Here is a 24,672-nt window from a genome sequence, read left to right as displayed (position 1 = left end):
TCTCGATATAGGTGCGGGTCCCAGCAGTTGGCCCCGCACCTGCAAGACCTCTGTGAGGAGACAACCCCTTTAATCCTACAGGCAGCTCATCTGCAGTTCATGCCTTTATGCAGGGATGTCCAACCTGCGGCCCTTCAGCTATTGCAAAACTACAACTCCTAGCATGCCCGGACAGCATGTTGGGAGTCTTGAAACACCTGGAGGGCCGCAGGTTGGGCATCCCTGCCTTTATGCATCATTGAATAGAGCCTTGGTGATTGGACCCGAGCAGGTGAGTGCATTTCTTATTGTATGTGGACCACATTCTGGGTCTGAATTAAAAAGTGGGTTAAAACTGGAAACCCTGCCTTTTGGGAAGATTTTTAAATAACTTGAAAACCCCTTTAAAGGAATTTGTCACAGTTTTATGCTGCCCTATCTGAGCAAAATGGCGTTTCACCTACTTGTATTAACCCAGTTGTTTTGCTAAAATTTGTGTTGAATAACTCCAGTATGAGGTGAGAGCTGGTGGCCCTCGCTACAGAGTTGTTGCTAGGGAGTGCAGCTCATGCTGTAGCTGTTCAATGCAAATTTTAGCAAATCATCAGGATTAATTCAAGTAAGATGCCCAACATATTGCTCAGTGTATTTGTCACCAGTTTATGCAGCCCTATCTGAGGGCAGCATTAGAGGACCTCTCCGGACATGTCTGTTTAGTAGTTTACCATGTAATAACAATTCAGTAGCATCTTTTCATATAACTAAGTTGTGCTGTTCCGCTAGTAAAGCTCCAGCTGGGTGTTACCATCTGGGACCCGTCCCCAACTGGTAACACCCAGAAGTTCATTCATACATTTCTAATAGGTATAATGGAGATATGGCTCATTAGTCATACGAATAGATGCTACCGAATTGTTATTTCACGGGGAATGCAAGGAGTTACTAAGCTGACATGTCAGGGGATTTTACGGGTCCTTAGAGATTAGTCTTCATTCTGTTTCAGTGATATTTATCTTTCAGAAGACAAATGTAAAAGTCTTTTTTATTGGTCAGGCATAGCAGCTCATTAGTCATTCAACACTCTGGTGGTCTTATTTTATTTCCAAGATATTATTTCAAGATAAGCCAAACAGTGAGTGTCATTCCCCTGATTTGAATTTAGGGAAGATTCAGCAGCTGTTCAGTGCTCATGAGGTAAGTCACTTCTTATTTGTTACTGATTTAAAGCGTTATCCACGGTATATACCGTAAATGTCTGATAGATGTGAACATTCACCCAAGTCACTTTGTGTAAAGGACTTGGTTTCGAAGACTTGCTTTTCTTTTTGAAGGTTATTCTCATCTCGGCATAGGATATGCCATTAAAGTGTGATAGGTACTGGTCCCACCGACCCCATCGAATGGAGAGATGGCCGGGCATGCGTGGTTCTGTCCATTCACTTCTATGGGAGGCCTGAAAATAGCATGCAGGTTATTTTCGAAACTCCCCTGGAGGTGAAAGGAGAGAACCACACCTGTACGGCCAATTCTTTATCCACAGCAGCCCGGAGATGGGGGTCAGGGGGGATCTTTGTTCTTGAGATAGATGCCAGTCCCACTCTTGGCACTTGCACCTATCAGACATTTTTGGTGTATCTGTGCCATGATGGGATTAACCCTTTAAGAAAAAAACTAGTGTTATAATTCAAGGCTTTTCATTACATTAACACATGAAACTCCCTGATGTTAAATATGTATAGTAAAAATGTATTTCTCGCCCAGTTTCCTTGGGGGACACAGAAGACCTTGGGTATAGCTCATCTCCATAGGAGGCGTGACACTAAGTGAAAGCTGTTAAGCCCCTCCTCCAACAGCTATACCCTCAGCCTGGAGAGAGAGACTGCCAGTTTTTTGCTTAGTGTCCAAGGAGGCAAGACACTCCCTGCTCTGCAGGGCTGTTTTCTCCTTGTTTAAATTTTAGATTTTTTTACTTTTTTCTTTTCTTTTTGTTCCAGATCATCAGGGACAACAGAGACGCACTAGACCTCTCTGCTTCTCCCGGGGTTGAGCTGCGCCAGTGCCGGTCACCCGCACTGCTGCCTCCCCCACAGAAGGCAAGGTGGATCAGGGCAGCCCAGCTCCCCTACATCCCGCCAGCGCAAGGGTCGCCCGCACGCCAAGTCCCTCTTCCAGCGTCCTGCCACTACGGTGCCAGTAGCTTAAAGGGCGACCCTGCTGGAATGGACCGAGGGTGAAGACGGCTATGGTGAGAGAGTGGCTTCTCCAGCCCTACGTCCCCCACCCCCCCCCCCCTGGTCTCCTGCGTGCCTGACCCCCATACTGGGCCTCTGGACCCTTCCCCTGCTGGACCTAGGCTGGCCCCTGGGGTGCCGCAGAGCAACAATCTGCTCCCTGCCCCCCCCCCCCCCTTTCCTGGCCCTCATAGGACATGAAGCTAGTGGCTGTCTCCCCACAGCTAGCTGCAGAAGCTGCGACATAGTTTCTGCCGTCGCCTGCCTTCTCCTCACGGGCACCCCGTCTCTGGGTCCCCCCATCTCGCCTGATCACATTGGGCCTTACCGGAGTGTTGCTCAAGGCCTGAGGCTGTGGAGTAAGGCCTCGCCTCCGGCCGGCATTAATATTCCAGTGCGGCCGGGCGCCGCAAAAATTTTAGGCTCCGCGGCCTGCTAGGCCGCCATTCCGGGCCTCTGACTCTTCCGGCCGGCGGGGTGGGCTCCCGCGGCCGGCAAGCCGCCATTCCGGGTCCCTGTCTCTTCCGGCCGGCGGGGTGGGCTCCCGCAGCCGGCATTGGGCTTGACTATGCCCCAGCAGGCCCCGTCGGTGCCGGTCGGCGGGGCTCCGCAAATTTTGTCCCAGCCTTCGCGGCCTGCTAGGCCGCAATTCCAACCGGCCCCCGGGGTGGGCATCCGCGGCCGGTTTGAAGCGCCACTCCACCTCAGGTCCCGGCGGTACTTAACGGGCCGGGCGCCGCAAATTTAAACCCTGGCCTCGCTGCCCACTAGGCCGCAAAATTCCGGCCTCTGGTGGAGGGGGCGGGAACTTCTCCAGGCGCGAATTCTTCCCGCCTGAGGGTTCCTCCGCCCCCGTGGTGATGGACCATGTGATTGGAGCATGTGATCTGACGTCACCAAAGGTCCTTTAGCCCATAGTTCATCTTTTGAGAAGTAAAGAAGAGACCGGGACTTACGCGAACAAACGGAGAAGGTGAGTTAATTTTTTTTATTTTTTTTAACCCTCAACTGATCACCTACTAAGCATTCTGTTTTCAGAATGCTATTATTTTCCCTTATAACCATGTTATAAGGGAAAATAATAACATCTACACAACACCGAACCCAAACCTGAACTTCTGTGAAGAAGTTCGGGTCTGGGTACCACAGTCGTTTTTTTATCACGCGCGTGCAAAACACATTGCACCCGCGCGATAAAAACTGAACATCGGAACGCAATCGCAGTCAAAACTGACTGCAATTGCATTCCTACTCGCGCGGGTTTGCCGCAACACACCGGGACGCATCCGGAACTAATCCGGACACGCTCGTGTGAACGCAGCCTAAATCTGTTTTAGTGAGCACTTCTCCTTTGCCGAGATAATCCATCCCACCTCACAGGTGTGGCATATCAAGGTGCTGATTAAACAGCAGGAATATTGCACAGGTGTGCCTTAGACTGCCCACAATAAAAGGCCACTCTGAAATGTGCACAGTTTTGCCTTATTGGGGGGGGGTCAGAAAACCAGTCAGTATCTGGTGTGGCCACCATTTGCCTCACGCCGTGCAACACATCTCCGTCGCACATGTCTTGAAATCTAAAGAAGTATAAATACTACAGAGTAATGTGTGTGTGTGTGTGTGTATATATATATATATATATATATATAATTTTGTGGTGATGTGAACAGTGAAATGTGTGAGAAATATATCTCACCCAGGTTCCTCAACTGGGTGAGGTAAATAAGATCCAGGCTGGTACTGGCTTCAGCAAACATAGTAGCTGAAGCTGTTTTTCTTTAGTAGTTCATGGGCTGCATTTTATTGGACTGGGGAAGGTAGGCTTGATAGTGGGACCTCCCCAGTTCACCCCAATCCAGGGCCTGTTTTCCCCTAAGCCTGAGGGATCTACAGGTGTCATCTGGGTAGAGGTGTAACTACCATAACGGCAGACCATGCGACTGCTATGGGGCCCAGGGCAAGAGGGGGCCTAGTCTTGGGATTATCTCCTCTTCTACTGGAGGTAAAAACTTGGTCTGGGCTCTCAAGGAACAACTTTTAGCAAATGAAGCAGTGGAAAAATGGCCTGGTTTGATCCTTGTGTGGGGGGCCTGGTTTGATCCTTACTTCTCTATGTACGCCACTGCATCTGGGATTGTTAAGGGAAAATAAAAACCTGTCCCAGGCTGTCAGTCTGAAAGAGGGAGAGAGAGAGAAGACTGAACAGAGTGCTGCTGAGGCTCTGAGTGTGGTCTCAGCCGGGCTAGGCTAAGGGGCCATGAGGCTGGGAGATGGACTTGTATTTGCTACAGCCTGGAGGCTGCTGGACTATTGGGCTGAGAAAGCCGCACCTGAAGCAGTGTGTGAACTGTGATGTATAGGTGAGTCAGAGAGACATGTCATATTTGTTTAGTTAGTGCCTAGACGGGCAGGTATTTATTTTGCTTTGTTTGTGCTGGTGTGTAAAGACTGCCAAATAAATGCATCGTTTGGACCTTAAACCTGGTGTCCGTGAAGACGTCTGTGAGTACTACCCCTGAGAGAGAGCAATCCCTGACAATATATATATATATACTCTTCCATGTGATTGCTTCTTAACCCCTTCCTGACTGCCATACGGCTATTTACGTCGGTGGTTGGGACTTTAAAGACGGCACGCGCTCTGCTCAGGTTTCATACAGCAGGCACCTGCGGCTAATGTTCGCTACCAGCAGTAATGCCGATCGCGGACATTTAACACTTCAGATGCCGTGGTCAGTCCTGACCACGGGCATCTAAATGCTGAAAACCCGGAAGCACACACTTCCGGGTGTGCTCCAGCTCCCCCCAGCAGGGATCGGGCGAGCCGGAGTGTGTTTGCAATTCTCATAGACTCCAGTGCTAATCTGCTAAACCCACTGATGTTGTACTGATGCCGTATCCTGGCTCAGCCAAGCGTGCATATGTATAAAGGGATCCGGGGTAATAAGCTGACAGCTCTCTTGTGTACGGCCGGCCTTATTCACATGCAGATATTCTCACAAATCATGGTTTGCATAGGCATGGCACTGTGTATAGACTGAGAATGGGACACAAGGTAGAGCATTGGCAAGGAGGGGTCACGCTTCTCATGTAATGCACCTCTAAACTCATTTTGCCGGTCCACTAGCCAAAAATCAACAACAATTTGCAACCTGAACCTCATCAGGTATATAGTCCTTGTCTGGACAAGATTATTTCCATGATAGTCATTTTAAAAGGGAACCTATCACTACAAGTTCCTACAAAATAAATATAGGAAATAGTAAGGGGTCATGTGTTTTCACTTAAAAAATGGCTTGATAGTGAGACTCAGAGGTTTGTAGGAGCCCCAGGCAGAGAGGTGCTGGGGTCCTGGGTTCAGATCTGACCAAAGGCAACATATGCATGGAGTATGTATGTTCTCCCTGTGTTTTCTGTGGATTCCTCTGGATATTACTGATAGATTAATTTGAAATTTAGATTGTGAGGATAGTGAGAGATAACCATCCCTGTACGTTGGCACTATATAAATTAATACAATAAATACATAGGGTTGCTTATTTTTTATTTGAATTAAGTAAAATGGATCTCCTTTCTTCGCCATTTACAAACCTAAGGTGGTAGAAAGTTGAGGGCCTGGAGAAAAATTATGAGGAGTAAATGAGTTTACTTAGATTTGAATATTGGTGTTAGAAATTGGAAGTCAATAATCTGATTACAAATCCTCTGATTAGTTTCATTCTTCTTTCTCAGCTTTTAATAAAAGAAGTTAAGAACCTGAGAGAGCGCCTGGTTATGGATGAAGACATTATCTCTAGTGCAGCTGCCCAGAGACTCCTTGACATCTACAGAGACTTGCGTGATCCAGGCCTTCTCTTCATCTGAGTCTGAATGTAATCTTCATTCCTTTGCTGAGGAGGAAAGCTGCTTCAGGAGATCTCAGGATCAGATAGGTAACTGAGATTAGATGGGACTTCCAGGCTAGAAATGTGAGCACTGTCTGATGTAATGTTTCTATTAAATGTTATTAAAGGACGCTCTGCTTCATCAATTTCTCATCAATGAAACAAACCTGTCCTCGTCCTGAGTATTACTTAGCATAGTGTAAACAGCAATACAATGCAACACTTAGGAATTCTTATTAGAGATAACTCAAACAAAACAATAGCTGATCTTGGGAAGACCAGCTACAAAAAATACTGCAGAGCCTCATTTAAGAGTCTCAACACAGCAATCCAAAGTGGAAAGCTCCCTGGGAAACAGTAATATGCCAAATAACCTCCGAACCCCAGTGAAAGCCAAATATTCCTCCAGGGAAGGAAAACCAAGCAAAGGGGTGTCCTCGTTTTTAGTCCTCATATTAAGTGGTCCCTATGTCAAAATCTCACTCTGTTACAAGCCTTAAGGATGTTATAAGGGGAAAATCCTAAACCAGTTATCCATCTACGGTCAGCTGTTTTGGGGTGTTGCCCCTCATCATTGTGGAGTAGGATTCTGGCTAACCGGAAGCAATACCTAGGAGACTACTCAGTAGCTGATCTTGAGGAGACCAGCTACAAAAAATTATAGATAGATAGTAGGGATCGACCGATATAGATTTTTTTAGGGCCGATACCGATAATTTGTGAACTTTCAAGCCGATAGCCGATAATTTATACCGATATTCTGGGAATTTTCATTTTTGAAAAGAAAAATTCCTACACAAATCTGCTGAAAATTAATGTTTATTGTTAACGTGTATTTTTTTTTTTGTAAATCTTTCTTTTTCATTTATACTTAATATTTTTTTTGTTTTTTTTTTTACTAACTTTTAGCCCCCTTAGGGACTATAACCCTTGTCCTATTCACCCTGATAGAGATCTATCAGGGTGAATAGGATCTCACACTGTCCCTGCTGCTCTGTGCTTTGTGCACACAGCAGCATGGAGCTGAACATGGCAGCCAGGGCTTCAGTAGCGTCCTGGCTGCCATGGTAACCGATCGGAGGAGCAGGAGAGAGGGGATCCTGTGGCCACTGCCACCAATGATTAATACTGGGGGGTGGGGGGACGCACTGCGCCACCAACGTTTTTAATACTGGGATGGGGGTGGGGGGCACACTGCGCCACCAATGATTAATACTGGGGGGCGCACTGCTCCACCAATGAAGATAAGTCTTTCATTAATTCATATACACATAGGCGTGCGCACAGGGTGTGCCGAGTGTGCCTGGGCACACCCTAATCATCACCTCCGTGCTGCACTGCCATCTGCCAACTCCTAATGCGATCCTTCACATAGGCTTCAGGCTAAGGGTCTGAAGCCTATGAGACAGTAGAGCGCTAGAATGGATTTGCTCTAGGGAGGTATGATGTCGGGAAAGAGGCGGAGTCTCGTCATACAGGGGGCGGGGCCTCAAGATATGCAGGAAATTCAATAGAGCACGTTGCAGAGAGGACCAGAAGGTAAGAGGGGTCTGAAGAGAGAGGGTGAAGTGATATTATTTACCTGGGGACCGTATGCTGGAGGGGCTAAAGGCAGAGATAGTGATGTATTTTACATGGGACTGTATGCTGGAGGGGCTAAAGGCAGAGATAGTGATGTATTTTACATGGGACTGTATGCTGGAGGGGCTGAAGAGCGCCATAATTATTACTATTAGGGTTCATTCACAAGTCCGCAGTGTCTTGCGGATCCGCAACACACCCGCCTGGCACCCCCATAGAACAGCCTATTTTTGTCCACAGCTGCAGACAAGAATAGGACATGTTCTATTTTTTTCCAGAGCCGCGGACCGGAAGTTCGGCAGGCCGCTCCGGAAATGCGGATGCGAAGAGCACACTGTGTGCTTTCCGCATCCATTCCGTCCCCATGGAGAATGCATGGGTCCTCACACGTTCCGCACAATTGCGGTATGGATGCGGACACATTTTGCGGACGTGTGAATGGAGCCTAATACAGAGGGGGCCATTATAATATTAAGAATAATAACAACACAGAGGGGCCAGTATATATTATAATTATACAGAGGGCATTATATTTATGGGCACTACGGGTGGAGGGGGGGTCTGTTATCTGAGGAGGATAGTAAAGTGAGAAATCTAAACATTTTTCTGTGAAACTATGCAGATACGCGGCTGAAAGAAGGTATCATGGCGGTCTTATCTCCGAATGAAGACGTTGAGGAAGGTCTACATCACAGGAGACGTCACTGGATGTAACAGGTGTGTGCTGCTGTACTCTACTGTATATAATAATGTCCATCCACATATCTGTTTGGGGGGGGGGGGGGCTATAGGATTTAGCCCACACGGCCGCAGTCCGGTCCCAGACTTCAGGTCACACTGTGCGTGTTCTGAATTCTGGGGCCTCATACCCATCTACTACATTATCTGTACTCAGAGAGTTACCACTGTGTCATCTGTGGTGTTACATAGGACTGCAGGTGACATCTACTACATTATTTGTAAAAAGGGGCGCGTTCACAGATTGGGGGGAGAAATACTTGGCTTGCCCCGGGTGCTGACAACCCACGCTACACCACTGGAACTCTGCCCTGTATGTTCCCTGCTGCTTGCTACCCCTCCTCAATTACACCCCTGTATAATGTACCCTGATACCCCTCAGTTATATGATACTGTATAACTGAGGGGGATCAGGGTAAATTATACAGGGTGTAAAATTAAGGGGTATTAGGGTAGATTATTATACAGGGGTAATATAACTGAGGAGGGCTATCTCAGGGGACATGATGAAGGGGTAATATAACTTATAATATAACTTATATCACCCCTGTATAATGTCCCTGATAGCCCTCCTCAGTTATATTACTCCTGTATAATTTACCAAGATAGCCCTTAGTTATATTACCCCTGTATAATAATGTACCCTGATACCCCTTAGTGTATTTCTGTGTGTGTGTATGTATGTATGTATATATGTATATATGTATGTGTATATATATATATATATATATATATACGCACGCGCGCGGCGTGTGTTTGTGCTTTAGGGTGCACACCCTAATGCAATAGGCTGCGCACACCTATGCATATACAGGAGGCGGGAGCTGGCTGCAGAATCACATAGCCGGCTCCCGACCTCTATGAGCGGTAGCTGCGATCCGCGACACCTAAAGGGTTAACTACCGCAGATCGCAGCTACAGCTCATAGAGGTCGGGAGCCGGCTATGTGATTATGCAGCCAGCTCCCGCCTCCTGTATATGAATTAATGAAAGACTTATCTTCATTGGTGGCGCAGCGGCCACAGCCCCTCCCCTTCTTTTGTCCTCTCTCCCCTAATTGGCGGCAGCAGCATCACAGGGGGAGGAGACACTGCTTCCTGCTCCCCTGTGCTGCTGAGGGAACATGGAGAGCGCTGAGAGCAGCGCGTTCTGTGTTCCCAATACGTTATCGGTATATCGGCAAAATAGATGCCGATACCGATAACTTCCAAAATCCTGAATATCGGCCGATAATATCGGTAAAACCGATAATCGGTCGATCCCTAATAAATACTTATTTAACATCCCCTGCTGCTGTGCCAACGCTTCATCCGGTGGTCACCAGTCTGATTAAAAGCATTGGTTGTGAGACACAGAAAGCGTTGACCGGACGCTAGTTAATTAGTAGAGATAGAAGGCCACAGCAGCATAACTAAAAGGTTCTTCTTTATTATCGAAAACTCACAGCATAGTGTACAAAAAATGGCAACGTTTCGGCTAAGTGTAGACTTTGTCATATGCTTGACAAAGGCTACACTTAGCCGAAACGTTGCCATTTTTTGTACACTATGCTGTGAGTTTTCGATAATAAAGAAGAACCTTTTGGATATGCTGCTGTGGCCTTCTATCTCTACTAATTACTGGTGGACCGTGTTGGATCTGTGGTCTCTTGCCCAGCTGTTGCATGGTTTCCACTATTGCTCTGCATAAGCTGTATGTAGTGCTGCTCCTGAACCTACCTTTTTCCGGACGCTAGTTAACTGAGTATTGCTCCTTTTGTTATTTTATAGCATTGTGAGCATTTATCATGGGGCTGAACAGTCCTTTAATATCCTTTCAAAGGGGTTTGATGCCCCTTAGAGGGGTTCTCCGCTTGTTCAGTATCCTCCTACTCCGACCGCCAGTAAAAAGGTTTAATCTGTTAGGAAACCTGAAAACAAGTATCTGATTGCTAGGCCCCCCCAGCCACTAATTGGAAGCTGGGTCCGATGTTCCCCCATGAATGGAGTGGCAGTCCAGCATACGTGCAGCCTGTTCATTCATCTCTGAAAAGAAAAGCAGAGTACAGTGTTCAGCTATCTCAGTTGCATTTTGGGACAACTCCTTTAAGTGAATGTGTTTGCGCTGCAATAACAGAAACCGCCCATGGACACAATTTCTGGTAAGATGAAAAGAACATACCGTTTTTCTGCTCTTACAATCCTTTTAAAACCACTTTTGATCTATGATCTCTTTGCCCTTTTATACCCATCAGGGTGTTTTCACACATCGGTGGTCATATCACATTAGACGCTTTGTGGTTGGTGCGAGCAGTCTGGGTCACTTATGGCATCACAAAGCCGGGAATGATGGCAGATTGGTAAATTGGATTCATGATTATATTGGATGCGTCCTTTCACACTAAGTGGTGTCTTTAGCTGGATTTGGTAAATAGCATAATTGTTGTGATTGAGCCTGAAAATTAGCCTGTTTCCTGTGGAGCAAAGAACAATTTTCTTTGCACTCAGCATTGTAGTTAACACTGCGGATAATTCAAATAAAAGCTCTAGAAATGTCAGAGAAGGAAGCCGTTTAATGGTTTTATTGCAGATACCCTTCATTTATCAACATTATGGAAGTTTGCAGGAGAGTAGGGTTCTCCTCAGGGTAAAACACAAGCATGAATGTGGTGAGGCTCTTCAGCACTTTAAAAGTTTGTATGAAATCTGAGAAACATGGCTGCTGGCCTCTGGAAACAGCCACACTCATGTCTTTAGGCTACAGATTCGGTTATATCTGATGGCTTGACTATAGATGATGGACTTTTTAATATGTTTGGGGTGGAAGCTGTCCCATTTGAGGTATGTAGGCCGATCAATAGGTTTTCGATACAGGGATGTCTGTATTGAGCCGTCTTGGAAGTTTTATGGTGGTGTCCAGAAAGCTGACTTCTGTGTGTGAATAGTTGAGGGTCAGGTTTATGGTGGGATGGAATTTGTTGAATTGTTCATGAAATTTTATCAGTTCATGTTCAGAGTCGGTCAAGATTATTAGGATGTCATCAATGAAATGTAAGTAAGCTAAGGGTTTTTTGGGGCAGGATACCAAAAAGTCATTTTCCAGTTTTGCCATGAAGAGATTTGCATATTGCAGTGCAATATGACGGTCTACATTCCCATGGCGGTTTACATGCCCATGGCTGAGTGACCTGACACATGGGACTTGATTGCATTAAACTGGATGTTGATGTGGGGAGATCAAAGATCTGCGGCTGCCCACGGAGAGCAAAGGAACCGGAATCCAGTGGCAGGGATCAGGTAAGGTAAGTATGATTCCCTCTGCAGGTCCAACCATGGGCTGGGGGTGAACGACCCCTTTAGAGGACTTTTGCCAACGAACACAGGGAATCTAGGATCCCTACTGAACACGGCAATGCTCTTTCTGTAACTCCCATTGTATTTTGATCTTCACTTTGTACAAGCCCTTCCACGTGGTAATAGGTGAGGGGTTATGAGGAATTTGGAAGGCCTGTTCTAGTTATCAGTAGGGTTTCCAGCAGTCAAACGCTTGTAAATCGTTCCTGAGGACAGCCAAGTTCACACTTGAAGTAAATAAAGGAAAAGTGCAGCATCTTGAGATTTTATGGAAAATTAAAAACATTAGAATTGTTTAATGAAATAATTTTTTTTAGGGTGCCTATGGGTTACCAGGCCTGCCATAGTTCCAGGAGCCAGTGCTGCAGCGCTGATGGGCAGTAAGGCTTTGAAATACTACGTATTTCTTAATGTGACAAAAAGTGTAAAATGTAAGTTAAAAAATAAATAATTGGCGCATGACAGAGGGAGCTGCGGCAGGTGGCGCATGACCGATGGAGATGCCGGTCTGCGCTATACTTACGGTACTATAGTAAGAGCCGTACAGAGCATATACTATCAGATTGAATGTTTAACAGTTGCGGGGCCCGGTGTATTAGAGTTAGGGTCTTTCATGCCTCTGCACACCAAGTTAGAGTTTTCATCAGAAAGTGGCTGACCCTATTCATACATCATATTTACCCCACATTTGTGCCCATTAATCATACAACTAGCCCCTGCAACAATAGGCCATCATATAGCCACATACATGGAAAAGTAATGAAAAAAAAAAGATGACACTTGGAGTGCGGCAGTCAAGAACATGGATTTTGGATGCTGCACCTGTAATAGTAAGACCTACTGGACTAGTCATTTCTGTATTCCCAAAGTATGTGCACCCCTTGTTACAACAGTGCATCCTCCATAAACCAAAACAGATCATATCATATATTGAGGCGCTGTCATAGTATGTCACCAATTTCTCATACTTCTAGATAGTCACTGGTCCAAGGAGCAGCAGTGACTTGCAAAAGCCTGAGACTGGATAAGAAGGGCTATTACAAACCTGAAGTTACCTGAATGTAGCCCCTGAGGCGCTATCGCTGCTGTACAACCTGGATTTGTGCACAGCTTTCAGCCAGCATGGCGCCTGAGCCTTTCAGAGAAATCCCTGTATTATTATTATAAGGTTTAGGCCGCTTTTTAACCATTTATGGGCATTTTGTAAATGCCCCGGAGTAAAGAGCACCCGCCTCATAACAAATTCTCAGTCGGACCCTCAACCCTATTTAATAATAAATTTAAAAAAATAAATAAAGCAGGTTTAATGGATCCCTAGCTATTTGTATGTATGTGTGTTTTTGCTGTTTTTTTTTTTCTAGGGAACTTAGACAGCATTTGTCATTGTTCCTATTACAGCTATGACTCGCGGCACTGTTTCTGTACCATGTATTATAAATTGTGTCTCTCTTCCAGTCTTGTTGGGACCCTGTTCTGCCCTAGATTGTCAAAATCAGTAGCTGAGAAATATAATTTAGTTGCTGAAGGTGCCAGCATTGTACTGTACATGAGCGTCTCCCGTTAACCCTAACCTGTTTTCCACTTAGGGCTGGACGATATGGCCTAAAATCAATATTACGATATAATTTGAAGCATGTGCGATATAACGATATATCACAATATATTATTTTCTTCTGTATGTATGCAAATTACAAAACGCCATCAGCCCCATGCCATTGCCACCATCATCATGTCCCCCAGCCAGGGCCATCAGCCCCATGCCATAGCCATCCACCCGCCGGTAAATTCGGGCCTCTGCTACTTACCTTTCCTGCACGGCTGGCTGCACTGGGAGGGACCTGACGTCACACACAGCGTCAGCAAGCGAGCTGACGATGTTTGAACGCAAGGCCCTGCAGTGCGGTGCAGAGTCGGGAGGCCTCAGAGCGGTGAGTGAGAAGCTTCTTCAATTCACTACCGATATGCGATATGGCGATATAACTAAAATCTATATCGTCAGCCGAATTATATCGTTTATATCGCCCACCCCTACTTTCACGTTTTTTTTCTCCCGTTGAATTTGTCTTCACGGATCCGTGCAACAAGGTATAGTGAGGATCGGCATGGAGTGCTACCTTTTATATAGGTACAATGTGTTATGTGGATAGAAAAACCATCCACCGGGTGCGTCAGGATTCCAGGGTGACAGGGTTAATGCAGGACTCACATCCCCTTTTGTTTTGCGCTGGGTGTCTACTGGTATGGATTTAAACTAATGGACTGGTAGCTTGCAGGCAGTTTCCCAAAAGTGCTGACAGCTTATCAATTATTGAAGCGCACTGTATTACTTCTGAAAACCCGATCGGAGCTCCAGTCCAGTGAAAAGCTCTTTGTGTTCTCTTCAGATGTAAAAATAAGGTCATTGTGAGCACAGACATAGCGCGGAGGAGGCCCGGAGCTCTCAAGCCCAGGCATGTTTTGAAAGTGTTTTTACCCGGCTTATACACTGACATGACGAGAACATGGAGCAGCTTTGTCTCACCTCTGCTAATGGAAATTTATGGCAGAATAGCTTTTCCAATTTCTTTTAGTTTTTATGATTTTTTTTTTTCTTTACTTGTTTAGGTTTTATTTCATTTTTGTTTTACCAGAAACCTTTGTATCGCCACATCATACATTTTACAGTGTCTTTTTTTACTTGCTTAGGCAGCTTCTAAAGTACAAATAAATGACTCTCTTCATTTCTTTCCCCCCCCCAACCTACTGATTATACAATAAAGGTATAGTCACGAGTGGATTTTTCTGTCTGATTTCTGTACTCCAGCTGCTGTGAAACTACAACTCTTAAAGGGTTTGTCTCATCTCAGACAATAGGGGCATATTGCTAGGATATGCCCCCATTGTCTTATATGGGCGGGTCCCACCGCTGGGACCCACACCTATATTGGGAACGGAGCCCCGCAAAGTGGAGGCTGGAGCACCCTGGTCCGGCCACCACCATGCGCGCTCCCATAGAAATGAACGGTAGCGCACCGCGCATGACCGGCCACCACTCCCATTCACTTCTATGGGCCCGACGGAAATAGCTGAGCCAGCGTTCGGCAACCCCTTTAAGGCTGAATTACACCTGACGATTTTTCGGCAGATGAATGCTCGTTTAGTGACCATCTTGCAATTTAATGCTGTCGCCAATTGCCCGATGAACAAGCTCGTTCCTCGGGCAATTGTGATTATTTATTTTTTAAGCACGCAGAAAAATCATTGTTTGCTGGCGGCAGATCGCGCTGTCTTAATTGCAATCTGCTGCTGGCAAACCACTATAAAGCATGGGGACGAGCGATGGCATAGCGATCTATGGAGGAGATCAATACATGTAATAGCAGCGGTGTCCTCCGCTAGCGAGCAGGCGATTGCTGGGAGGGAACGCTTCCCATAGGGACCACAGTTGTGGCAGTTGCTGGTTTGAACCCCGTTGGGTCTTTTGGCATGGTTGGTGTTCCATGTTTTTTCTTTGGTTGGCTTGTTTCTCCTACTGCTTGTGCACAAACTGAAGCTCTCTCTCCAGGCTGGAGGGGGTATAGCTGCCAGGGGAGGAGCTAACGGCTTTATCTAGTGTCAACGCCTCCTAGAGGACATAGCTATACCCACGGTTTCGGTGTCCCCCAATGAAGAGCGAGAAAGAGATTTTACTGGTAAATTATACAAAAATCTCCTTTTCTCGCCCATATTCATTGGGGGACACAGGAACCGTGGGACGTCCAAAAGCAGTCCACAGGGAGGGAAAAACCACAGACCCATGAAAGCAAGCGTCCCTGCAGGCATCCAAGAAACTGCCGCCTGCAAGACCATGCGGGCCAATGCAGCGTCCGCCGATGCATAAGTTTGCACCTGGTAACATTTTGAACGTGTGAAAGGAGGACCAAGTAGCCGCCTTACACAACTGTGCAGCCGAAGCGCAATTCCTCCGAGCCCAAGATGCGCCCAACTCTCTGGTGGAGTGAGCCGTGACACCTAAGGGCGGAACCCTACCCCGGGCGCGGTATGCTTCAGCAATTGCAGACCGAATCCAACGTGCGATTGCCACCTTGGAGGCCGCCAATCCTTTGCGAGGACCCTCCGGAATGACAAAAAGGGAGTCTGTACGGTGGAAGGGACCGGAGGCTGCTAAATAGATCTTCAGAGCTCTGACAACGTCCAAATGGTGTAACTCCTTTTCCTTAGGGTGTGAAGGAGATGGACACAGTGAGGGAAGGACAAATCTCCTCATTAATATGGAAGTCAGAGACCACCTTCGGAAGAAAAGAAGGGACAGGCCGGAGAACCACGTTGTCCCTATGAATAACCAGGAAGGGTTCTCTGCAAGAGAGCGCCTCCAACTCGGACACCCGTCTAATGGATGTGATAGCTACCAGGAAAACTACCTTCCAGGACAGGAGTCTGAGCGAAATCTCCCGCAAGGGCTCAAAGGGGGAAGCCTGGAGCACTGAGAGGACTAAATTCAGATCCTAAGGCGTTAAAGGAGGCCGGTACGGAGGAACCATATGTGCCACTCCCTGAAGGAAGGTTCTTACAGGCCCCCGGGGGCCAGAGGACGCTGGAAAAAGATAGAAAGCGCCAACACCTGACCGTTCAAAGAACGAAGGTCCAACCCTGATTGAAGGAAGGACAGGACCGTGGGGAGAGAAAAAACGAAGTAGGGAAATGTTCTGGTTTTCCCAAAAACCCAGGAGGACCTCCAGGTCCTGTAATAGATCCTGGACGATGCAGGCTTCCTGGCCTGAATCATAGTGCGGTTGACATCCGCCTAAAAACCTCTTCGCGTCAGAATGGCGGTTGTAATAGCCATGCCGTCAAGCGAAGAGACCTTAAATGCTGATGGAAGACCGGACCCTGAAGAAGGTCGTCTCTGAGTGGCAGCGACCAAGGGATGTCTCCGAGAAGGAGGTCGGCGTATCACGCATGATGGGGCCAATCCGTAGCGACTAGGATTGTCGGAATGCCCTCCATCGTGATCTTCCGTAGAACCCTGGGTAGGAGGGGGAAGCACGTAGAGGAGCCAAGGGGAGAGCAGGACGTCCACGCCGCATGCTTCCGGATCTCTTGCTCGGGATAGAAGGGTGGGAAGCTTTGTGTAGACACAGTTAGCACACCCAGGACTAATGGGAAGGATTCCCTGTAGAAGGAGGGATGTGGTGGGCGCCACAGCCCACTAGTCGGGACTGGAGCATGTCTGGAATGGAAGGCCACAACGAATACCCCGTGCAAAGCAGATGAGCAAAGGCAGTAACGTAGGAGCTACTAAGGCTTGCGGGGTAGCTATGAGCCTTAAAAACTCTACCTGGAAAGGCGCTGAACAGGAACAACTGCCAAGCTAACGCCAGGGTAGGACCCCTACCTGAGGGGGATGCCCCACTGCAGCGACCACGAACACGAGCCTTATTGTAAAAGCTGCCCCTGTGGAGGTGAACTGGTTGTAGTAGCTAAACCAGAGTGCCAGCATAAGCACTTTCCCAGATAACGAGGAGTGGTGGATAGAGTCAGTGAAAACACTCGACTCGGTGGAACGCACTCACCATATTAGTGCAATGGTGTACACACTACGTATTGATGTGGACAATATCATGACCGACTGGAACAGTGGAGGCCCATGGAGATGGGGGGTCTCTAGGACACATAAGTGTTGCTAGGTAAGCCCCTGAAGACAGAGGAAGTTATAATCATGCCCCAAACCAGCACCAAAAAGAAGAGGATACAATGTGGAATAGCCACCGTATCCACTGGATGAAGAGTACCGGGCACCCGCAGGTGCCGACTGTTGCCACGCCCCACTTGTGAAATAAGATAAGGCATCCAGGAAGCCAGGCAAGGGGAGTCACACTGTATTGCTAGCCCCATACCCCAGCAAAGGAGGGGGCCACCCGCAGAGGCCACCAAAATTAGTACTAGAGGAATCGGCCACCTGACGAAGGAGCTGTGCAGTAAGCACCCCAGTATGTAGTGGTAACGCAATTACCACTCCCACAGTAGTAGCCAGCACTTGCCCCGTCAGCGCAAAACTGAGGGGGAGGCCTGAGACTATCCCATAGATGCCATGGTTCAGTTAAATTGCGGCATCCGAAGATGCTTATTATTCCCCTGCTAGTGGATCACTAGTGTTAGGGGGTAAGGCAACAGGAAGCACGGTGATGTGCAACACTCCACCTATGGAAAGGGATAGTATGACAGTCGGGACCGAATCCAATGGTAGTGCAATTACCCTATGTTAAGGGGAATATAAGTTACCAATATTTATGCAAATATCACGAATTAATATTCATAAATAGGAGTGATCGTCTACTGATGACTCCACCTATTTATACCTTAAATAAAGATATCAATATTACTTTGCCTTACACTAATCGCCAAACTAGCTGCATACGCCTTACTGAACTAGCTACCGCTAATGAAACACACTACACAGTAGGTACAAATAACACACTATTTATTACTACCTACGGTACACTAAATAGTGACGCATACAATACACTAACAGTACAGCACTAAAAATACAGTACTAAATACACTACACAATCCCAAATTCCACCCACAAACCTTAACTAACATACACACATACAAAAGCAGCCCACCCTTACTTTCCCTAGGGGAAATAAGAGGGGTTAATACAAGGTGCAGGGGACTGTGGGTAGCAGAGTCTACTGGGACCTGCAAGGGTTAATGCAGGCCACAGATACACCGGGCCGAAGGCTGCTGCAGGGGTACAGCAGGGCAGAGAGCAGGGGAACAGGGTTGGATAAATGCAGGGATAATGGGAAGGGAGGTCAGGGTTAACAGTTGGGGGGATATTGGGTGGTGGTAATATGGGCAAATAGGAATAGTTGGTGGGATAGTGGGTGGAGGTAGGGGAATATGGGCAGGTAGGGGTTAATAGAGTGGGTTGAGGTAGGGGAATATGAGCGTTGGTGGGATAGTGGTAGGGGAATATGGGCAAGTAAGGGTTAATCGTTGATGGGATAGTGAGGTAATACTCAGCCCTCCGGGGTATGCTCATTGTCCAGGGGATGATTCTCATGGGGGTGGCGGCTCGGCTCTTCTCCCCGAGTGCAGGGGCCGCCGGATATTTATATCCGGCAGCCCGCACTTCCGGGCCGCCCGCGCCACAGGCAAGGACATGTGCGCCGGCGCGGTGATATGACGTCACCGCGCCAGCCCGCGCGTCCCTGTAACCCCCTATGTACCCGAGTTCACCATCGGCACAGAGGGGGAGTGAGGGGGCCTGACTTCAGTGGTCCAGTGCTACAATAAGTGTAGCCCGGACCTATTAACCCTATAGCCCCATTAAAACAATTTCTGCCAAAGAGGGAGGGGGAAGAGGGTTAACCATACTTACCTAATCTCGTGTACTCACCTCATCTTCATCCTCTTCTCGTCACCCTCCCTAAGTGGACCCGCAAGGTCACCTTTTCCAGCAGGGTAACCTCCTCAGCAGCTGGCACCGGAGTGGCAGGAGTCTGGCATGGCGGGAGGGTCTTCTCTTTGGCGGACCTAGGTGACCCTTCTGCTGGCGGGGTGCAGCGGAGCGAGGCTGTCCTGGTCCACCTTGTCTTCTTGTGGGGTAGGAGGCAGCGTGGCGGACCAATGCTGGCATGCTCCCCCGGGTGTTTTCCACCTGAAAAGAAGGAAAATAAAAAACTTAAATAAAATATCTTCAGGAGGTCTTGCCTCCTATTGACACTAGAAAAAACTGAAGCTCTCTCTCCAGGCTGGAGGGGGTATAGCTGACAGGGGAGGAGCTAACAGCTTTATCTAGTGTCAACGCCTCCTAGAAGACATAGCTATACCCACGGTTCCTGTGTCCCCCAATGAATATGGGCGAGAAAGGAGGATTCTGGGAGTTGTAGTTTCAGAACAGCTGGAGCGCCGGAGGTTGCTGATCCCTGCTCTGATTTCTGCTGCAGATTTGCAGTTGTACATGCAGTGGATCTGCAAATGGATTTCTTTCTTTTATTTGGTGCAGGATGATGACAATTATCACGACTGATCCCAAAACTGCTTCCGTAGGTACCCCTCCAGCTGGTACTTTGGTACCCCACCAGTGGTAAACAAAATCAGATTGCCAGACAAATGTCACCCAAGAAGAAAAAAATTATGATTATTTTCTTTGTTTTTGGATTTTTTTGTTGCCTGAACCTCAGAAAGACATTTTTAGATGTATTAGACAGGTTGTGTCTGTTCTAAGCATTCCCAATTTTTTTGCAATTCTTTTTAACTTTTTTTTATTTTTTATGGTGGAATAAACAAAATAAAATGTAGTTACACCAAATGTGTGTTTTGTATGTCCTTTTCATCTATTTTTTTTTATTTATTTACAGTTTATTGCATATAATACTATGCCAAAACATGACCTTAGGCCTAATGCCACTATATGGTGTGCCCATACAGCACTATATTATATACCGTATTTTCTGTAACATCCAGGAGCTTCTAGGATCACTTCTGCATCATTGCTGTTTCCAACAAAAATGCTAAACAAGACGTTGCGCTGTGTTATCCATTAAAATGAGTCTAGCATATCCGGCGCTACTTTTACTTTCCTACAATTTGGCAGAACAGTGGAAATAACAATGGCCAGCTGGATGTAAACCATGTTGACCAGAAGATTGAGACGGAGGGGCCACGTGTCAGGTGGCAGGCTGATAAAAATAAATAAAAAATTATTACTGGAAAACCCAATTAACCCCTTAAGGACTCGGCCCTATTTCACCTTAAGGACTTGGCCATTTTTTGCAAATCTGACCAGTGTCACTTTAAGTGCTCATAACTTTAAAACGCTTTGACTTACCCAGGCCGTTCTGAGATTGTTTTTTCGTCACATATTGTACTTCATGACACTGCTAAAATTGGGTCAAAAAAGTTAATTTTTTTGCATAAAAAAAATACAATTTTTACCGAAAATTTTGAAAAATTAGCAAATTTCAAAGTTTCAGTTTCTCTACCTCTGTAATACATAGTAATACCCCCAAAAATTGTGATGACTTTACATTTCCCATATGTCTACTTCATGTTTGCAGCATTTTGGGAATGATATTTTATTTTTTGGGGATGTTACAAGGCTTAGAAGTTTAGAAGCAAATTTTGAAATTTTCAGAAATCTTCAAAATCCCACTTTTTATGGACTAGTTCAGGTTTGAAGTCATATTGTGAGGCTTAGATAATAGAAACCTCCCAAAAATGACCCCATTCTAGAAACTACACCCCTCAAGGTATTCAAAACTGTTTTTTCAAACTTTATTAACCCTTTAGTTCTTCCACAAGAGTTAATGGCAGATGGAGAAACAATTTTGAAATTTCAATTTTTTGGAAAATTTTCCAATATAATAAATTTTTTCCAGGAGTAAAACAGGGGTTAACTGCCAAACAAAACTCAAAATGGGTTGCCCTGATTCTGTAGTTTGCAAAAACACCCCATATGTGGTCGTAAACTACTGTTTGGCCAAACGGGAGCACATAGAAGGAGGGGAACACCATATGGGTTTTGGAAGGCAGATTTTGCAGGACTGGTTTTGTTTATACCATGTCCCATTTGAAGCCCCCTGTTGCACCCCTAGAATAGAAATTTCAAAAAAGTGACTCCATCTAAGAAAGTACACCCCTCAAGGTATTCAAAACTGGGTTTACAAACTTTGTTAACCCTTTAGGTGCTCCACAAGAGTTATTGGCAGATGGAGAAACAATTTAGAAATTTAAATTTTTTGGAAAATTTTCCAATATAATCAATTTTTTCCAGGAGTAAAACAGGGGTTAACTGCCAAACAAAACTCAAAATGGGTTGCCCTGATTCTGTAGTTTGCAAAAACACCCCATATGTGGTCGTAAACTACTGTTTGGCCAAACGGGAGGACATAGAAGGAGGGGAACACCATATGGGTTTTGGAAGGCAGATTTTGCAGGACTGGTTTTGTTTATACCATGTCCCATTTAAAGCCCCCTGTTGCACCCCTAGAATAGAAATTTCAAAAAAGTGACTCCATCTAAGAAAGTACACCCCTCAAGGTATTCAAAACTGGGTTTACAAACTTTGTTAACCCTTTAGGTGCTCCACAAGAGTTATTGGCAGATGGAGAAACAATTTAGAAATTTCAATTTTTTGGAAAATTTTCCAATATAATCAATTTTTTCCAGGAGTAAAACAGGGGTTAACTGCCAAACAAAACTCAAAATGGGTTGCCCTGATTCTGTAGTTTGCAAAAACACCCCATATGTGGTCGTAAACTACTGTTTGGCCAAACGGGAGCACATAGAAGGAGGGGAACACCATATGGGTTTTGGAAGGCAGATTTTGCAGGACTGGTTTTGTTTATACCATGTCCCATTTGAAGCCCCCTGTTGCACCCCTAGAATAGAAATTTCAAAAAAGTGACTCCATCTAAGAAAGTACACCCCTCAAGGTATTCAAAACTGGGTTTACAAACTTTGTTAACCCTTTAGGTGTTCCACAAGAGTTATTGACAGATGGAGAAACAATTTAGAAATTTCTTTTTTTTGGAAAATTTTCCAATATAATCAATTTATTCCAGGAGTAAAACAAGGGTTAACTGCCAAACAAAACTTAAAATGGGTTGCCCTGATTCTGTAGTTTGCAGAAACACCCCATATGTGGTCGTAAACTACTATTTGGCTAAACGGCAGGACATAGAAGAAGGGGAACGTCATATGGTTTTTGGAAGGCAGATTTTGCTGGACTGGTTTATTTACACCATGTACCCTTTCAAGCCCCCTGATGCACCCCTAGAGTAGAAACTCCATAAAAGTGACCCCATCTAGGAAACTACGGGATCAGGTGGTTGTTGTTTTGGGACTATTTTAGGGGTAAATATGATTTTTGGTTGCTCTTCATTACTCTTTTTTGAGGCAATGTAACAAAAAAAATATTTAAAAATTGTTTCTACATTCGCTATTTAGTTTTGTGGAACACCTAAAGGGTTAACATAGTTTGTAAAGTAACTTTTGAATACCTTGAGGGGTGTAGTTTCTTAGATGGGGTCACTTTTTTGGAGTTTCTAGTCTAGGCTACATCAGGGGGGCTTCTAATGGGACATAGTGTAAAAAAAAAAACTGTCCATCAAAATCTGCCTTCCAGAAACCGTATGGAGTTCCCTTCGTTCTATGCCCTGCCGTGCGGCTATATAGCCATTTACGACCACATATGGGGTGTTTCTGCAAACTACAGAATCAGGGCCATAAATATTGAGTTTTGTTTGGCTGTTAACCCTTGCTTTATTACCGGCAAAAAGGATTCAAATGGAAATTTTGCCCAAAAATGGGTGTTTTGGCACCGTTTTTATTTTATATTTTTAACACCGTTCATCCGAGGCGTTTGGTCAAAAGTTATTTTTATAGCGACGACTTTTACGCACGCGACGATGCCCAATATGTATGGCTCTCAGACTTTGGAGACACTAAGCAGGCATCCTAAAAACTGCGGCCCTCCAGATGTTGTAAAACTACAATTCCCACCATGCCCTGCTGATGGCTGTAGGTTGTCTGGGCATGCTGGGAGTTATAGTTTTACAACATCTGGAGGGCCGCAGTTTGAGGATGCCTGCTCTAAAACTAATATTTTTTTGGGGGAAAAAAATTGTTTCCGTGTCTCCAAAGTCTGAGAGCCATAGTTTTTTATGTTCTCTAGTGGACTGTTGGGGATTATAAAAATTTAGTACTCCATTGTAGTGTGATACTCCCTGAAGCAATCGATAACGCAGAGGCCCGGATGATCGGGGCACGTGTCACACTGAGTAGTGGTGTCCTTCCGTATCCCCCTCTTGTGACACACTCTGCATCTTTTTTGGGTTCGTCCCTTCTTTCCAGTATGGGGGACCACACCTGGAAAGTGTTGGCCAGGGACGATCCGGGCGCCTCCAATTCCCGAGGTACTCCGGCCTGCTCTTTCCCGGTCCGAAAAGATCAGGTCTTTGAGGACTGCCTCATAGAATTGGAGGAATGTCCCTGTGCTGCCAGCGCTTCGGGATAGTACAAAAGAGTTGTACATGGCAACCTGTACCAAGTAGACCGCAACTTTTTTGTACCATGCCCGGGTTTTGCGCATGGCATTATATGGCTTGAGGACTTGATCAGAGAGATCAACTCCTCCCATATACCGATTGTAGTCGACGATACAATCGGGCTTGAGGACCGGTGCCGCGGTACCTCGCACAGGGACTGGGGTGGTGCTGTTACCGTGGATTGTGGACAGCATAAGGACATCCCTCTTGTCCTTATATCTGACCAGCAACAGGTTTCCACTGGTAAGTGCACGGGTCTCACCCCTGGGGATAGGTACCTGGAGGGGGTGGGCAGGGAGGCCGCGTTGATTTTTCCGCACGGTCCCACAAGCGAACGTGGATCTGGCGGCAAGGGACCTGAACAAGGGAATGCTGGTATAAAAGTTGTCCACGTACAAGTGGTAACCGTTATCCAGCAGTGGGTACATAAGGTCCCACACGAGTTTCCCGGTAACACCCAGAGTGGGGGGACATTCTGGGGGTTGAATCCGGGAATCTCGCCCCTCGTACACACGAAATTTGTAAGTGTACCCTGAGGTACTCTCACAAATTTTGTATAGCTTCACGCCATACCTCGCCCGCTTTGTGGGAATATATTGGCGGAAACTGAGTCTCCCCTTGAACGCAACGAGAGACTCATCAACCGCGACCTCCCTTCCAGGTACGTAGGCCTGCTGAAATGTGGCCCCAAAGTGATCGATGACCGGCCGTATCTTATACAGCCGGTCATAGGCAGGATCACCTCGGGGTGGACATGCTGCATTATCGGAATAATGCAGACATTTCCGGATGGCCTCAAACCGGGGACGTGTCATAACCATACTGTACAGTGGGGTCTGGTATAGGACGTCCCCACTCCAGTATTGTCTGACACTGGGTTTTTGGACTA

General features: G+C 46.3%; 1 protein-coding gene across 3 annotated transcripts in view; it reads left to right on the top strand.

The window, feature by feature from the left end:
• The window catches only part of FAAP100 (FA core complex associated protein 100), a 104,737-nt gene that overhangs the window by 62,314 nt on the left and 17,751 nt on the right, over positions 1–24,672 (top strand). For all 3 annotated transcript variants that reach the window (XM_040438839.1, XM_040438840.1, XM_040438841.1), the window contains 2 exons: positions 1,087–1,173; positions 5,943–6,142. In XM_040438839.1, the coding sequence (XP_040294773.1) occupies positions 1,087–1,173; positions 5,943–6,074 (219 nt within the window). In that variant the 3' untranslated portion in view covers positions 6,075–6,142. The remainder of the gene's footprint in view (positions 1–1,086; positions 1,174–5,942; positions 6,143–24,672) is intronic.

This window comes from Bufo bufo, chromosome 6 (assembly GCF_905171765.1).
Source record: "Bufo bufo chromosome 6, aBufBuf1.1, whole genome shotgun sequence".
Classification (NCBI taxonomy): Eukaryota; Metazoa; Chordata; class Amphibia; order Anura; family Bufonidae; genus Bufo; species Bufo bufo.
Note: the sequence above shows the minus strand (reverse complement) of the source record. Positions and strands in the feature narration are given on the sequence as shown.